At 42.5% G+C, this 16,738-nt stretch overlaps 1 protein-coding gene across 1 annotated transcript in view; it reads right to left on the bottom strand.

The window, feature by feature from the left end:
- Nucleotides 1-3,700: 3,700 nt before the first annotated feature.
- Nucleotides 3,701-16,738, bottom strand: part of Cep135 (centrosomal protein 135) — a 67,288-nt gene continuing 54,250 nt past the window's right edge. Inside the window, exons 22-26 of the mRNA XM_029477920.2 lie at nt 14,569-14,778; nt 12,363-12,565; nt 11,587-11,691; nt 9,638-9,751; nt 3,701-5,964 (exon numbers count right to left, since the gene is read on the bottom strand). Coding sequence (XP_029333780.1) covers nt 9,649-9,751; nt 11,587-11,691; nt 12,363-12,565; nt 14,569-14,778 — 621 coding nt within the window. The 3' untranslated portion in view covers nt 3,701-5,964; nt 9,638-9,648. The remainder of the gene's footprint in view (nt 5,965-9,637; nt 9,752-11,586; nt 11,692-12,362; nt 12,566-14,568; nt 14,779-16,738) is intronic.

The raw sequence follows: 16,738 nt of genomic DNA, 5'->3' as shown, positions 1-16,738 counted from the left end.
ATGGTCAATGAATTGTTTGTGTTCGAACCCCCCCCCCCCACACACACACAGAGAGAGAGAGAGAGAGAGAGAGAGAGAGAGAGAGAGAGAGAGTCAATGAATGTGCTTGAACGCCACACACACACACGAAATTACATTTGTTTTCCAGATTTAGGTCCAAAGTGTAGGTTTTCCTCCAAGAAGACAGTTTTCTGTGCACTTTGAGCATCCTTGCACACCGCTGTGGATGATCCAGGGATGCAAGTCCCTTCCTGATGCTTACCCATGAAATTCTCAGCACTGTGTTTGAGGTAAGCAGCCTTGAGGGTTGAGGAATTGTCTACGAAGAGCAAGGTGCACCTGCTACAGAAGAGATGAATTTGCACAGCTAAGTGCTGCTAAGCTGTGATGGGAACCTCTGCATGACTGCTATTGATCTGGACTTTTCCACATGCCTCAGGAGCTTGGGACGGAAGAGCAAGTTGCACCTGCTACAGAAGAGATGAATTTGCACAGCTAAGTGCTGCTAAGCTGTGATGGGAACCTCTGCATGACTGCTATTGATCTGGACTTTTCCACATGCCTCAGGAGCTTGGGACGAAAGAGACCAACTCAGACCCGTCGCTTATGCTGCTTGCTGTACCATGAGCAATAGGGGCCTTTATCCCTGACCCAAGAATCTCATTTCCTGCCTGCATCATGAAACATTCAGATACTAACTCATAGCTTTGTCCATAAACTGAAATCCCAGACCCACTGTTTTATTGCATATTGTTCTGCCCAAGTGTTATATTATTTTTATTCCAAATTTCAGCACTTTAAATTTTCTTGAAATTAACTAAATTCATTCATTATATTATCGAATGCCACTAGCTCCTCCTCCTTTCCCTCCTTCCCTTCTTCCTCCTACCCTCCTGTCTTCATCCTCCCTTTCCTCCTCCCCCTCTTTCCCTTCCTCCTCCTCTGTTTTAGTTTTTTGATGTCTCATGCATTCATTTGCTGCAATTACTTCCTCCTTTTTATTTTAAAGTTTTTGTGATTTTTGTTTTTAAACTTATTGTTTTAAAGATCCATTCTTGATTTTCTAAATGTCACGCTGTGTTGTTGATCTTTCAATTTCCGACTTTCTGTCTTATTTTTAGCAGGCAATAGTTGTTGCTCTCTCTCTCTCTCTCTCTCTCTCTCTCTCTCTCTCTCTGTGTGTGTGTGTGTGTGTGTGTGTGTGTGTGTGTGTGTGTTAACCTTGGGGTAATGTTTACTGGATTGTTAATGGCTCTCTGCTCGCAGATGTGAAATTGTATGTCTTCTGATGACGTACCATCTCTACTCCAGATGATTCTATCTCAATTATTACTAATTCTAAGTCCCAAATAATTTCATTTCTTTCTTGATTTCTTTTTTTCTTTTGGCCTTTTGAGACTGTGGACTATGCTGGCCTCATACCCACTATAGCCCTCCTGCTTAGTCTTTTGCATATTAGGATAGAATTATACACACTGCTCTCCATTTGTTCTCTTGTGATTTCTTTCACCCAAGGGAAATTTGTAAAAGTTTCAAACTCCCAGATGCTAGAATTTCTTTTTATTTTAAAATTTTATGATCAGAAAAAAAGTTTGACTTAACCCTTTTGACTCTTAGGTTTTCTTTGTAACTAAAAAAAATGGCCTTATGTGTTCGTTATTGGGGATTGAATGTAGGAGCTCATCAATGTTATCATTAGACTACTTCCTCCTGATTAGGGGCATCGAGATCCTTGGTGTAAGTGTGCTCTTCACTATCGGGATATCTAATTCCCCCTCCTCTTCCTCCTCCTTTTTTCTTCCTTGCACATGGCTACTTAACAAACCACAACCAACACCATCCAGCCATGAACCAAAATCCACACTTGGGGCCCTAGCATTTATGTACCTTCTGAAGAGTCTCCAGAATTCCAAATGTCACACACTCACAGAAACTACCTATAGCTGTCAAAATCATGCACCCGCTAGAGCACGAGGCAGAGCATAGTCACCTGCTGTGGACGAACAAAAATAGCCTCATGTACCATACCTGGGATTAAAATGAAAACACATTCTTATATTTCTGTGTTTTTAAAGAAACCAAAATTCTCGCTACAACATGATTTTTAGATTGGCCCATTTTCCTGCAAATATGATGTTATTTTGATGTCACGATCGTTGTGTTTACTAACTACATATCCCTAATCCACTCATTTACACTTCTTTTTGTGAGCTGCCTGTTCAATTCACAAGCCTTTTTATTGGTGGATGATTTTGGTTTGGAGTGTTGAATATTTTCAGTTCTTTACATATTTTACATATGCCCCCACCCTTTCCTCTAATCCCTTCAGTCACCTTGGCACCTCTGGCATTTATGGGTCCCACTGACCCCATCTCACTTTAAAGCAGGATAAGAATGTCATAAAATAATAAAGCAAGAGCCCAAGGCCACTGATTTTGTTAATTTTGTACCTAGCTGCTTTGCTGTACCCAAGGCCACTGATTTTGTTAATTCTGTTGTTAATTCTGTACCTGGCTGCTTTGTTCAGTGTTCATCCGGATTCAGCTGTCTGGTGGAGTCTTCACGGTTTTTAAAGATAGGATTCTATTATTTGCAAACAGGGGTAAATTGGCTTCTTCCTTTCCTACTTGCATCCTGTATCATTGTCTTATTGCTCCTGGGAAGGCTTCAAGCAGGACACAATAATACTTACTCCCTCTACTTTTGTCTTCTATTATTTTTACAGACACTACCGAGTCTCCAAGCCTTTACTATTTAACTCAGCTCCTTTTTGTGTTCCCATGGACTCTTGGATTTGGTCTTGACTGTATCCCAGAGTCCTAGCCATTGTGGTTGTGCTTGCTTATTTTTCGTTTGCTCACTCTTTCTTTCATGTGGCCGTTCTGTCTATATGGCGGAAGCTCTCCCGAGTTCACCATCTTCTGACATCATAAGGATGCTGGCCTTCCTCTCCAGCTCCTAGGCTGAGTTAACCTGCTCCTTTGTATCTTCTTTCAACACATCAAATATTTTTACCAGAAAAGTAAGAATGAAGTTGGAGCCACTCAGCCCCAGATGGCAGGGAGAAAAACAGAAGTCACTTTCAGAAGCAGGGCCTGCCCCACCCCATCACTGTCTGGGTCAGGGAACCAAGGCTTCAAGAGGAGACTGATGGAGCTTCCTCTAAAGTAGACCATATTAGGACACAAGTATGTTTTAATAAATGTAAAAAATTAAAGCCAGTCCTTGTGTTTCAGCCTCATTCCACAGGAGATGACTCGTGCTTTGTCCTACAAATCTGGTCAACTGCAAGACTATGCCTCATTCGTAGAAATTCTCATCTATTTGATGGAGTGTAGGAGCTCATATGTAGGTTTTCCTAGAAGTCCTCCAGGTAACTACAATGTTGTGATCCAAAGGCACTGACAAAAAGACTGATGTTAGAAGGAGCTAATGGTGGAAAGACAGACAGTGAGCCACGTGGTCAAATCTTTAAATGGAGAGAAGGGTATGAGACATGTGTGGTAAATTTACAATGAGCAGGGAGGATGGGTACGCAGTATATAAATATAGTAATAATAATGTTAAAATTATTTAAAGCGACAAGACCGTGTAACTATAAACACATGTCAATGCATTTTGTTCACCCATTAGGAATTCTGATTTAAATTCTTGTATTTTGAACCAAAAATCAAGGATTTATTTAAATATATGGCTGGCATATTTCCCAAGAAAGATATTCCCAAGTCCCATCATGATAAAGTTTTGTTTGAGTAAATGTTACTTAATTTTAGAATTAAGAATATTACTAATATAAAATTATAAAACATGTTGGAAAGAAAGAGAAAGTAAATTGACTAGTATGTTTATTGGCAAATCTATAATCAAGCTCCATGATTAAAAATTATTTAAAAAAAAGTAAAAACATTTATAAAAAGAATAATCACTTTTAAAATGATAATCACTTCAAAGCACCTGCAGTATGATGGTTATAAAATAACAAGTTTGAAAGCAACAAATTTATAATTACAGAAAACACTAAAAATGAACATTTAAGAAAGTGTGTCTTGCTGTTGCTTTGGGAGAAAAGGTGGAGACAGATATTTTATCACATGTATTTACTACAAGACTTTCCGAATGACATTGTAAATGGTCTTTTTTTTCATATTTTGCTATAAAACATGAATTTACTCAAAGGAGATAGAATAAACTATAAACATAGTGGAAGAGTAAGTGGTCCTGTATTCAAATATGCAGCAAATTATTGCAAAGGGAACATCCTGACCACATAAGGCACACTAGTTACCCGGATGTCTACCCACCCTCAGGGACGTTCACAGAGAGCAACTTGTTTTAAGCCAAGAGGAAACAGAGCGGGTTGCTCGCAGCTGACTCGCTGGCCTGTGCTGACTTTTAAGTTCTTTCTGAATCATAATGAAATCTAGTTATAAAAGAGGGGTTTCTTCAAACGTGACCAGTGGGTACATGATTAGTATTGGCATCTGACATTTTATTTTGTATGTCTACTCTTTTCCGAGGGTTGGCACACACCTCAATTCTTCAGAGCTACACAACCTTGAAAGGGAAGTTATAAAAAGGTGTTTTCAATTTACACGGCACAGGGACGGTGTTGACATACTATTCGGAAAGACTGGGGATATTAGATAGGATTTGAAGCCACAAATAGGTATTATCAGATGCATATTGGACTTTTAACAAAAACACTTTTCTATATTTACTTTATATACTTTCATATTCTGAAATTTTAGACGAGTACACTGAAGAATTTAGTTAGCAAAAAAAATTTTTCATTTATTATTTTACAAAACTCTGAATATATTTTAACTTAATTCTTAAAAAAAAAGTGTCATGTGGAGAGCACATAGGACAGCCCGAATAAGGCCCACATAGATAAAAGTGTCTCCCACTGCCGCCCTTCCTGCTTGCACTATCACACACAGCGATAACTATTTTATCCACAGTTCTGTGATGAGATCACTAGGCACATTTCCTCTAAGGCCAGGAAAATGTTTTTCAAAGTTGATGAAATTGTAAGTAATTTCCCAACAGGTAGCTGAGTTTATTGATCTCCAGTAGGTCTGAACTTTCAGAAATAGCAAAAAACACCTCAGGGGGAAAAATGGTATCAGTTGAATATTTGGTTTTAGAAAATGTAGTCTGAATGAGAAATGTATCCCACAGACAGACCCAGAGACTTGAACACTTGGCCCCAGGTGTGTGGGGGTGCTGTTTGAGGAGGTCTAAGAGGTGCAGATTTACTGGAGCAAGTGCGTCCCTGGGGGGAGGGCTTTCGGAGTACACAGCTCCCCCTACTTCCTGGCCACTCTAGGCTCTGTGTGGTGAGCTCGCTGTCAGCCCCTCTGCTTCCCTGAGGGAGTCCTAACTCTCTGGAACCAGAAGCTCACATAAAGTCTTTCTTGACTTTTAAAATAAAAAGAGTTCTGCTAGACTAGATTCAGATAGACTCCGCTGTGTGATAGACAGCACACATGGACTGATGTCACACTTATGGAACAGCATCAAACGGATCATTCTCTGAATTCATTATGCTATGGGCTATAAACACAGGCATGAAAACCGAACACACCTAAATAGTGCAAGAATCCTTCCGTGCATATATTATGGTTCACTAAGGCACAGATTATTAAAGCATAATGTGAGCATGTCAAAGCAATTCACAGTATAGACACATTGTAAGGAGTAATTTTAGTTGGGAATAATAAAAATTCACATATCACATCAGTTAAGCTATTAATACATATTTTGTCTTTTCACATATGAAAATATACATATAAGGCTCTTTTAAAACTAAACATTTTTACATAAATATCCACTGATTTAAATAAAGGTTGACAGAGGTAGAATTTGTGTCAGTGTTCATGATTCACAGGAACAAGGACTTCAAATATCTCATTACTCTGTGTTCTTAAAAAATCCATGCAGAAACTCACTGAAAACCATAATCTGAAAGGTAAATGAGGACAAAAATTAGTCACTCAATACATTAATCAAAACTTAAATTCTATAGTTTTCCATTAGAGTCTCTAACAAGAGCTTGTTTTCCAAGTCTCATCATCTTTAAGAAGCATCATTCTATTTCTTGAGGAATAGCTGGACACGCGAAGGGAGAGGCAGTAAGAACAGGATTTGGTTTGCTGAGTCACAGGTTCTCTCAGTGATCTCCCGTGATGCTGTGGTTGAAGAAGACAAACATCTGGCCTCCTCTTCCCCTTGAGCCTGGCAAAGGCTCCCAAAGTACTTGTGCAGAGAGCGATCGGCAGTAATGATGAGAAGACTAATGGCTGAGGGCTGTGGAGACGGGGCAGGCTAAGGGTCAGTTATCGATGCTAATGACGTATTATGCCATGTACTGAAGCCTCTGTAAGGCCCAAGTAGACCAGGGTTGGAGACCTTCCAGAGAGCCGAACCCTGGAAGCTGTGCACACACACCCTGTGCCTTGTGCGTGTTTGGCCATTCACTGGTATCTTTGGTAGTAACTGGGTGACCATAAGCAAAGCATAAGCATCTAGCAAATTCAATCAAACCTGGGGAGAGATCCGTGCGGCACGGATCCGGGGTTTAAGAGCAGGAAGGTCAGAAGCAGTTATCTGGGACTGTAACTGGAGCCCACACGGGGAGGTGTCGCGTCCACTGACCCTCTCACCAATGGGATCTGACATGGTCTTCGAGGAGAACAGTTTAAGGAATAGAGTTACATTACAGGACACCTAGTTGGTGTGTGGCAGAGAATTAACTGTCGGAAGGGTTCTGTTGACTTCATGACAGTTTTTTCCCTATTTCTTGTGGTGTTAATAAAAACATAATAAAAAATAAAACTAGGTTATCCATTTTTACTATTAGAGAGACACTAATCTGAGAAATGATTTTATGTGCATGTAATTTGTGTCTCAGTGCTCATTGGAGAAATCCTTTAACATTCAATTTTGTGATATTTCCCAAGAAACTTCTACAAAAAGGAATTATTGGCTAATAAATGCACTGTGATACTTTCAGAATCAATTGTCAATTATTACAAAATTGTAAGTTGTGAATTGTTAACAGTTGTAATAGTTTGTGATGCACCTAGACTAGGAGGATTACAATGATAACCACCGTAAGAGCTGGTGGAGCGAGGATAGCCAGAGCTTACAGCAGCGCCGGTGGCTCAGAAACAGCGGAGCTCTGTGGAACATGGGCTGCAGAGGAGTGCTAGTGGGTAAAGAGCTCGAGCAGGGGAATGCAAGGAAGGATCGATTTCAGGGGCTTGCTGGCCAACCCATCTAACTGCCAGGGAGAGCCCTGCCTGAGAGGGTAAGGTGGAGCTTGACAGAGGCCATCCAGCACTGAGTTCACACACAGGCGAACACATCTCACTCACACACACACACACACACACACACACACACACACACACACACACACACACACTACGTAGACATTTACTATGAGACACTGGGAACCAAACCAGGGGGCCTGTTGATGCTCGGTGAGCAGTCTACACAGTGGAGGGTCCCCAGACGTTGTCAGTGGCTCCTATGAGGTCCAAGAATCCCAAGTCCCCAAGAACTTTTTAGGAGATCTACAAAGTCAAGACACCCCCCCCCCCCATCCCACAACACCAATGAATCACTTGCCATTTCACTTCCTGTTCTTTCTCATGGGTTACAGCTGACTCTTGTAGAGGCTACCTGATGTGAGAGGCCAGCAAGTAGGACTTTTAGATGTGCAAGCCATGGGGATATCACAGCCTAGCCACCCAGCTTTGCTCGTGAAGATAAGCGGCTGTCCTGGACCATCTGTAAGGCTGGATGATGCTCCTGAACGTTATGTGGAGAGGCAGGGGCTGTTGGTCCCACATTCTACTTGGCCAACCACACAGCTAAGCCATCAACAGTCAGGAATGGAAATGTGTTTGGCACCTTGTTCTGAGGCACTGCAACCAAAGGTAAACCTAAGCACCCTCAAAACAACCCCGTACCCGACTGGGTGTAAGGGCGCAGTGACTCAGGTGACAGGAAAATAAACATTTTAAGAACATAAAAATTCATGCAAAAAGCAGCCATCAGCCATCATTAGAGCGGGCCCGAGACACTGGCCTCAGGATGTGAAGCCACAGAGCAGCCCTTGTTGGTGCTGGGACTCGGAGCCTCTGAGGAGATGCTAGTTATCTTCTACACACAGTGATGCTATTAAAAGAGGCAAAGAAATGCATCACGTTGAAGAAACTGACTCAACCATTTCTGTCAGTGAGTGAGTCTGCATTCTTCAGTAACTATCTGTCAAAGCCAGGGTCTGACTCAGGCTTCTTTCCTATCTCCAAGGAACTGGTCTTCAACTCTGCGTCAGCCAGAGGCATCCTGACATCAACTCCTTGGGAACAGATCCTCATGTCTATGGAAGCTTGGAAATAAGTGATGTCGGCAATTTCAATCCTGAATCTATATGCAGGGCACTCTTCCTAACAGCCAGGGAGACGCCTGTCAACCGCAGAGTGTGAACTAATGGTTTAAGTACACGTCAGGATACTGCACTATGCAGTGGTAATAACCATCCAATGGCACACACATATGGCTGTGGCTGGACCTCACAAGTGCACCACAGATAATAAGAAGCCAGAAATGTACAATTTCACTGATAAAACCCCAAAACAAAGGAGAAAGAACCCATGCTTTAACGGTTAAGAGAGCCTGAGAGCAGAGTTTGCGTCTATGCTTTCTGTGTCTGGGTGCACGCCAACTAGATGTGCCAATGCAGTCCCAGTGAGCTATGCACCCTTGATATGGCACCTTCTCTTGACTCTCTGCCTGTTGTAGGCAGGGTCTCACGTAGCCTAGGTGGGCCTAACTTATGGTGCAGCTAAGGATGACTTTGAACTCCTGACCTTCCTGGCTCCACCTCCTAAGAGCTGAGAAGAGTTTTCTGAACTCATATTGGGATCTACTGCAAATTCTTACTATTCTCCCTATGTCTGGCTCCCTATGTGGCTCAGACACGGCTGTGAGGCAGATCCACTACAGACAGTCTTTCACTCAGCCTCTTTATATGCACCCTACACTAAGGACGGGTGAGTTTGAGTCTACATCTGCATGTGATGTCACCTTCACATGGTTTGTATGCCCCGTCCTAACTTTTGAAGCTTTCTCCCACCCTGTTCCCCACAGCCCGCCATCCCTGCCACACTGAGCGCTCTGCACCTCCTGCACTGTCTCTAAGCCTTTCCCACGTCATCAGCTGTTATTTGTACACTGAATTTGGTAGCTGGTTAATACCGTCCTGTGACATCTCATATTTCTTAGCAATTGCTGATTCCCCCACTCCTCTGCAGTGCTAAAAGTGAGCCCAGGGCTCCTGCATGCTCCTCGAGTGCTCCTCCACAGACCCATACTCCTAGCCCTTCCTGTTCTGTTTAGATAAGGTTAACACACAGTGAAATGCACAGAGCACATGTGCAGCTGATGCACATCACCTGCACATACCATGTGACTATGACATGCCACCAACACACAGGACATGTCCATTGCTCCAGGAAGTCCCTGGGAACACCTTTCCAAGCCATCTCTCTTTCCCTGACAGGGCAATTCCAAAATTTTTACAACTACAGGTTATCTTTACCTGTCCTTGGTACCCAGTACATACCTTCCTGGTAACTATGCATTGATATGATCAGGAGTCTGTACAGGAGATTTCAGAGTAGAGCTCAGAGGTGATGTAGGAAGACCAAGTCGGCGCATCTCTTGGATTGCTCGCTCTCTGTAAGTGAAGATTATATGCTATAAGCACCAGGAGAACCTAACACGTGGCTATCAGGGGTTATTAGTCCACTACAGAACACCTGCTTGTGCAATCTATGTTTCTACCACCTTTATTTTATTTTAGTTGGCTTCATCTTTGAAATGGGGCCTTACTGTGTTACCCAGGCTACCCTGGATTCAGGGGCTCAAGGGATTCTCCTGCCTTGGTCTTCCCAAGCAGCTGGAACTACAAGTGGGTAGGATGCCTGGCCTAGCCTTATATACTTTAGCCAAATTTGCAGGATTTAAAAAAAAAAAAAAAGGTTGATTCACTTTATTTTCTGTGTATGAGGGCTTTGCCTGCAGGTATATATCTGTACAACACATGTGCCTGGTGACTGTAAAAGGCAGAGGAGAGTTAGTTATGGACGGCTGAAAACCACTGTGGAGGTACCAGGTCCTGGGAAAATGCAGCCAGTGCTCTTAACCACTGGGCCATCTCTCCAGCCCCAATTTCTAGTTGTTTTCAGGAGTATGTAAAATATTTCAATTAAAAGAATATATATTAGAAGAAATTATTCAAAGCAATTATGCTATAGCTATATCAGAACATTAGGGCATTAACAAATAACATTTAAAAACATAACAACCACAATGATATTTTAATGATAGTTTTAAAAAGTTAGGATACCAAGTATACATTCAAAAATATACAAATCCCCATTAAGCCAGTAGGGTGGCGTGTGCCTGTAATGCCATTGCTGGCATGTGCCTGTAATGCCAGTACTTGGGGGGTGGAGGGCAAGGCATGAGGAGAGAGAGCTTGTCTCAAAAAATCAAACGAAAGCAAACAAAAACCAAAACCAATATACAACTAGATGTTAACTCAAAATATTAATAGTGATGCCGGGGGCACTCACTTTCTTCTTTAAGCTTTATATAACGTGCGGCTTCCTGGCCATTTCTACATCTTGTGCGGTGTTTGGTGCAGTTGAGCACATCCACTTCCTGCCTTGTCCTTTCCTGGTTCCGATTCTTCCTCCACAGCCATCTCCTATTCTTCACTGGACCCTTGGCTTCTGCCCAGCCTCACATCTGTGTTGTTCTCTGGGCCTGCTCTATCAAGTCCTTCCTGATTCTAGGCAGAGAAGTTCAAATTCCAATGCCAATAAACTTCTACAGTCTCCTCTACCCCAGCAGTTACACACTTCTTCTAGAGACAGGCTTTTGCTATGAAGGGCAGGCTGTTCTCAAGCTCACCAGCATTCTGTCTCACCCTACTGAGTTTGAGGACTACAGGGGAGCACCATCATGACTGCACACACGTGTGTGTGTGTGTGTGTGTGTGTGTGTATGTGAACAGTTGTTTACACACCCACGTCTGAAGCAGTCCTCAGTCACTTATACCTCACTAATGTCGCTGTCACTGGAGTCCAGGTCCTGAGAACAGTGCTCCCGCACTGCACACTTCCCTCCTCTGCCCTTCTCTCTCATCTTTCTCTGCATATCCACTTGGCCTTCTCTGTGCCTCTAATCTCCCAAACTTTAATGACAAAGGAGCCCACTTTCTCCATCACACTGTGCCTTCCAGTGTCAGGAGTGTGTCAGTGCTGGCTGTCCCCTCAGAGGCCCCCAGTCTGTCCTTTCCTTCAGTTATTCAGTATTCAGCTTTTCTTCGTAGTACAGTTGCTCAAACCTTTTTTTTTTTTTCAATGTTATAGCAGGAAGTGCCTAAGAAATGTAGCTTACAGATTAATACTAAAGCAGTTTGCTGTTTGCAAACCATATTAAGTACTCTTTAAATGGGATAGAAGATATGCAGAAATACTGTGTATTGCTACAGAACTGTCTTACCGTTCGTACTTCTCGTTTGACATCTGCCTTTTCAGATTATCATAATCTGTCTGCAACTGTGTTACTTTAGTCCGAAGCATGGAGGTTTCTCGGCTTTGGGTAGTTCTTAAAAAAAAAAATGTATAGATCTTAGAAATAAAAAACCGAATGACCTCTTTTTGTAGAATCAAGTGCAGATTCAAATGAGCTGATTCCTAAGAACAGACAAGGATCACAGCTTTTCAACAGGGGCTCTCTCAACGGAGCATCTGCACAGTCCATGAACTAGCAACACAGGATGCAACACAGGTTCCTTGGTTCTTCCTTGCCTCTTGCCTCACAAAGAACACTGTCTCAACTCCCCTGGCCCTGTACAAAGCCCATTTTTCTGCATGCTCGCAAGTCCAGGCTCTTCTCTTCTGGGATGATGTCATCACCAGTCCCCTTGATGGTGATGAACAAAGCACTTGAGAACCAAATCTCACCCACTCCAAGCCTTTCATGTCTACAACCAGCTCACCTGGACACGCCTCCCCTCAGCAAAGCCTTTGTTCACTCCTCAGACTCAGGTCCTCCCATGAAGTTCACTCTTCCCTGGCTCGCTCCCACGGCCCACCTTGGGGATGAAGATGTGCACGTCTACGGCTTCAAACCCCATGTCTCCTGAGTGACTCCTCTGGATGTCCAGATGCAGCAGTTAGGAGAGTCAGGGACCGTGGGTTTGTGCCCTCGCTACCTCGCAAGTTGAAACTACTTTGTCAAAGACACTTCCCCACGCACGGCTCAGCGACACTCACAGTTTGCTTTCTGAGAGATTTAGCTTCTCCTTCAGCAGCTGGATTTCTGTGTCCTTCTCGTGGGAGGTTAAATGGGACTGGAACTCTTTATCTCTGTTTGTAGCTAACAACGACTCAAGGTTTTTAATTGTCTGTCTCTCATTCGTCAGCTGTTTTCTTAACAGTTCTGATTCTGATTTTACATTCTCTAATTCTGCTACCGCCTACAGAAAAAAACAAACATTAATTCAGCAAAAGTTTAGGCTTAGTCTGAAAAATTCTTTTTTTTTTGATTATTAATATTTTTATTACATATTTTCCTCAATTACATTTCCAATGCTATCCCAAAAGTCCCCCATAGCGCCCCCCACTTTCCTACCCACCCATTCCCATTCTTTTGGCCCTGGCATTCCCCTATATTGGGGCATATAAAGTTTGCAAGTCCAATGGGCCTCTCTTTCCATTGATGGCCGACTAGGCCATCTTTCGATACATATGCAGCTAGAGACAAGAGCTCCAGGGTTCTGGTTAGTACATCATGTTGTTCCAACAATAGGGTTGCAGATCCCTTTAGCTCCTTGGGTACTTTCTCTAGCTTCTCCATTGGGAGCCCTGTGATACATCCAATAGCTGACTGTGAACATCTACTCCTGTGTTTGCTAGGCCCCGGCATCGTCTCACAAGAGACAGCTATATTTGGGTCCTTTCAGCAAAATCTTGCTAGTGTATGCAATGGTGTCAGCGTTTAGAAGCTGATTATGGGATGGATCCCTGGATACGGCAGTCTCTAAATGGTCCATCCTTTCATCACAGCTACGAACTTTGTCTCTGTAACTCCTTCCCTGGGTGTTTTGTTCCCAATTCTAAGAAGGTGCACAGTGTCCACACTTTGGTCTTCATTCTTCTTGAGTTTCATACGTTTAGCAAATTGTATCTTATATCTTGGGTATCCTAAGTTTTGGGCTAATATCCACTTATCAGTGAATACATATTGTGTGAGTTCTTTTGTGATTGTGTTACTTCACTGAAGATGATGCCCTCCAGGTCCATCCATTTGGCTAGGAATTTCATAAATTCATTCTTTTTAATAGCTGAGTAGTACTCCATTGTGTAAATGTACCATAATTTCTGTATCCATTCCTCTGTTGAGGGACATCTGGGTTCTTTCCAGCTTCTGGCTATTATAAATAGGGCTGCTATGAACATAGTGGAGCATGTGTCCTTTTTACCGGTTGGGACATCTTCTGGATATACTGAAAAATTCTTTATCTTACAGTATAACAGCGATTGTCCGGTTGTTACGTTTTTGAGTGCCAGTTGGAAGACTTTAAAACATTTTTTTTAGTTGTAATAAGAGCATCGTGATTTAAAGTCCCCTTGGCTTTAAGGCGTACTCTGCCTCTCCAATGATGATCAGCCATCTCCCTCATCATGAGAGGGTAAGGATATGATAAGCCTCCCGCCCCATCAGCCATGAGTCCATGCTCTCTGCAGCATGCCAATTCTCTGGCCACAGTGAAGCAAGTGCTGTAACTTCTCAACACACGACTTGACAAGAGAAACCAAAGACATGCTCACACGAGAGCACACACAGCCCAGTCAAAGTCTCAGCTTGGGGATGCGCAAGTTCAGTAAAGAAGGCTTAATTAATAATGTAAATGCCTTGAGATTTTATTATTAAAAAATTCAAGTTAGAAAACTGTTTAGTCTTTAAACCAAAATTTAATTTTAAATAAAAAAAGAATGTAGCCGGGCGGTGGTGGTGCACGCCTTTGATCCCAGCACTCGGGAGGCAGAGACAGGCGGATTTCTGAGTTCGAGGCCATCCTGGACTACAAAGTGAGTTCCAGGACAGCCAGGGCCACACAGAGAAACCCTGTCTCAGAAAAAAAAAAAAAAAAAAAAAAAAAAAAAAGAATGTATATTCCTGATCTACACCTAGAAAATGCCTAACTTCTTAAGTACCATCTATTCCGAACCCAATTTTATCTGCTTTTTATCTTCTTGCAGTGCTGAGACCAAATCCAGTGTGTCTCACAAGAAGGCAAGGACTCCCGGCTCAGCTACACCCCATCTCATTCTCATGCTCCCTAGACAAACCTCAGCAGCCAGGCGGTCAAACCCAGTCATCAAAATCTTGCAGTCAAAGGGAACAAACGGAACACCCAAAAAAAGAACGTGAAGTCGGGCCGTGAGTGAGTGCCCACCCATGCGTCTCAGCACCTACCCGCTCCAGCTCCAGGCTTTTGGAACTCAGCTGCTGGGTCATGACGTCTTTGCCTGAGTCGAGCTTGATGCACAGTTCTCGGAGAGACGACACGTCACCTAACACGGTGGCTTTCTCGCTCTCATGACGTCGCAGCTCCTCTTCTAACTGAGACATGGCCTTAGCCATTGACGAGATCTGAGACTCGTACGCATGATGGGCATTGATGTGCTGAGAACACAAAGCCAAACATGAGTAACTCAGTCATTCAAAGTGCAAGCCTTCAAAGACAGCTTCTGGGATTTGTGTAGCTACAGACTTCCGTCAGAAAACCAAGTGCCAATTCTTGCATATGCTAAAACATTCTCAGGAAGTAATGTGCTATTTTAAGACAGCCAAAGAGGGAGTTAATGCATAAAAGGAATGACATATAATTATTAACCATAATAACTAAATATCTCAGGTATATATTTAGAAGATACAAAGATGAAAATTATACTGAAGTGCTGTGAATGAGTGCTTTTTAAGTTTTTTCCTTATAAATGTCCCTTGTTATAATATTGTTTTTCTCATCACATAGTAACATATAATATAAAAATATATTTATATATATTTCTTTTAAATTCTAAATTTCAAAAGTAGGGTTTATTTTAATACTAAATACCTAAAGTTATATTTAAATTTAGTCTAGTTTCATTGGTTATAAGATTTAATGATTTTTGAAATAATGAGTGAAATTTGAAATACTCATCAAAGACTTCCCCAAGATAACACACATTTTAAACTTCTTGTTATTTAAAATTTATACGATAACTATGAATTTATATGAAATCTACTTTGGGGTTTCAGGAAGATAGCCACTCTTAAAAAGCAAAATGACTTTAACGAGAGCACACACTAGTCCAGTCAAAGTCTCAGCTTGGGGATGGATGGGTAAGTTCAGTAAAGAAGGCTTAATTAATAGTGTAAATGCCTTGAGATTTTATTAGTCAATTCAGAAATCAATCAATTAAAAAACAGCAATATTTGCAAGCAGACTTATGAGCTATTACAGCTACAGAAAAGTAAATGCTTGCATGTTCCACTCACTGGCAGGACGCCCTCCTGGCATGCATGAGTACCCAACCTCAGCACGACAAAAACAGACAAAGCGAAACAAAAGACCTACACAAACTCATTCTATACAGCACATAAGAATATTAGCAATAATAAGGAATAAAACTATAAGGAACCATTTCTCTAACGAAGAATTTGTAGTTACTTTGGAGTTTGGAGGCCTGCCATTACAGATGCTGCTAACTTGAGTGTGCTGTTTGACTGAGTGATGTCCTCCACAGGCTCTGGTGGCTGAATCCTCTGGTCTCCAGCTGGTGGCACTCTTGGAGAGGCTATGGAAATTTTGGGACATGGAAGCTTGCTGGAGGAAGTGTGTCACTGGGGATGGCCTTAGGGAGTTTGTAGCCCTGCCCACCCCTGGCTTACTCTGTTTTCTGTGTGAGTGACCTCAGCTTCCTGTTGTGCCCTGCTGCCCTGTCGCCCTCAGCCCGTTATGAACACCCCCTCTGGACCTGGAAATCCCAGTAAACTCTTTCTTCCGTAAGTCCCTTTGGCCATGGTGCTTTATCACAGCAAGAGAACTCACTGATAACAATGAGGGGCATCATTTCCCCTTCAGATCTGGACACTAGAGCCAATATTACTTTAAAAAAAATATTTTCTTCGTAACCTTATGTGTTATGGGTATTTTGCCAGCAAACCTTTAAGACAATCCAGGCTTTCCCCACCACACCCCTAAACCATTTCTAGTTTCTGCTCATTACTCGATTGTGAGACTTCTAGGCTTTCCAGTGTTTGTAACAGCTCTGACCCCCTTCGTGATCCCCAAGTCTGAATTGGTGTCCTGGAGCTGTGGCAGCAACAGACATTTCCTCTTTGCATCTCCGGGGGTGAGAGACACAGATGTCAGGTGGCAGCAAGGCGGTTCCCTCTGGAGATGCTGGAGCACAACCCGCTCAGCCTGTATCTGAGGTTCCAAAGTGAGCATGAAGCGACTGTCAGCAGTGTCTGCCTCTGGCCTGCGATATGTCTTTGCTTGTTAAATTGTCCTCATTTTATAAGGGTTAGTCTTACGCATGGCCCCATTTTACTTGGTTATATCTGCAAAGATATTACTGTAAAATAATAGTCTAAA

Source organism: Mus caroli, unplaced genomic scaffold (genome assembly GCF_978045245.1).
Source record: "Mus caroli unplaced genomic scaffold, Mus_caroli_1 scaffold_4, whole genome shotgun sequence".
NCBI lineage: Eukaryota > Metazoa > Chordata > Mammalia > Rodentia > Muridae > Mus > Mus caroli.
Note: the sequence above shows the minus strand (reverse complement) of the source record. Positions and strands in the feature narration are given on the sequence as shown.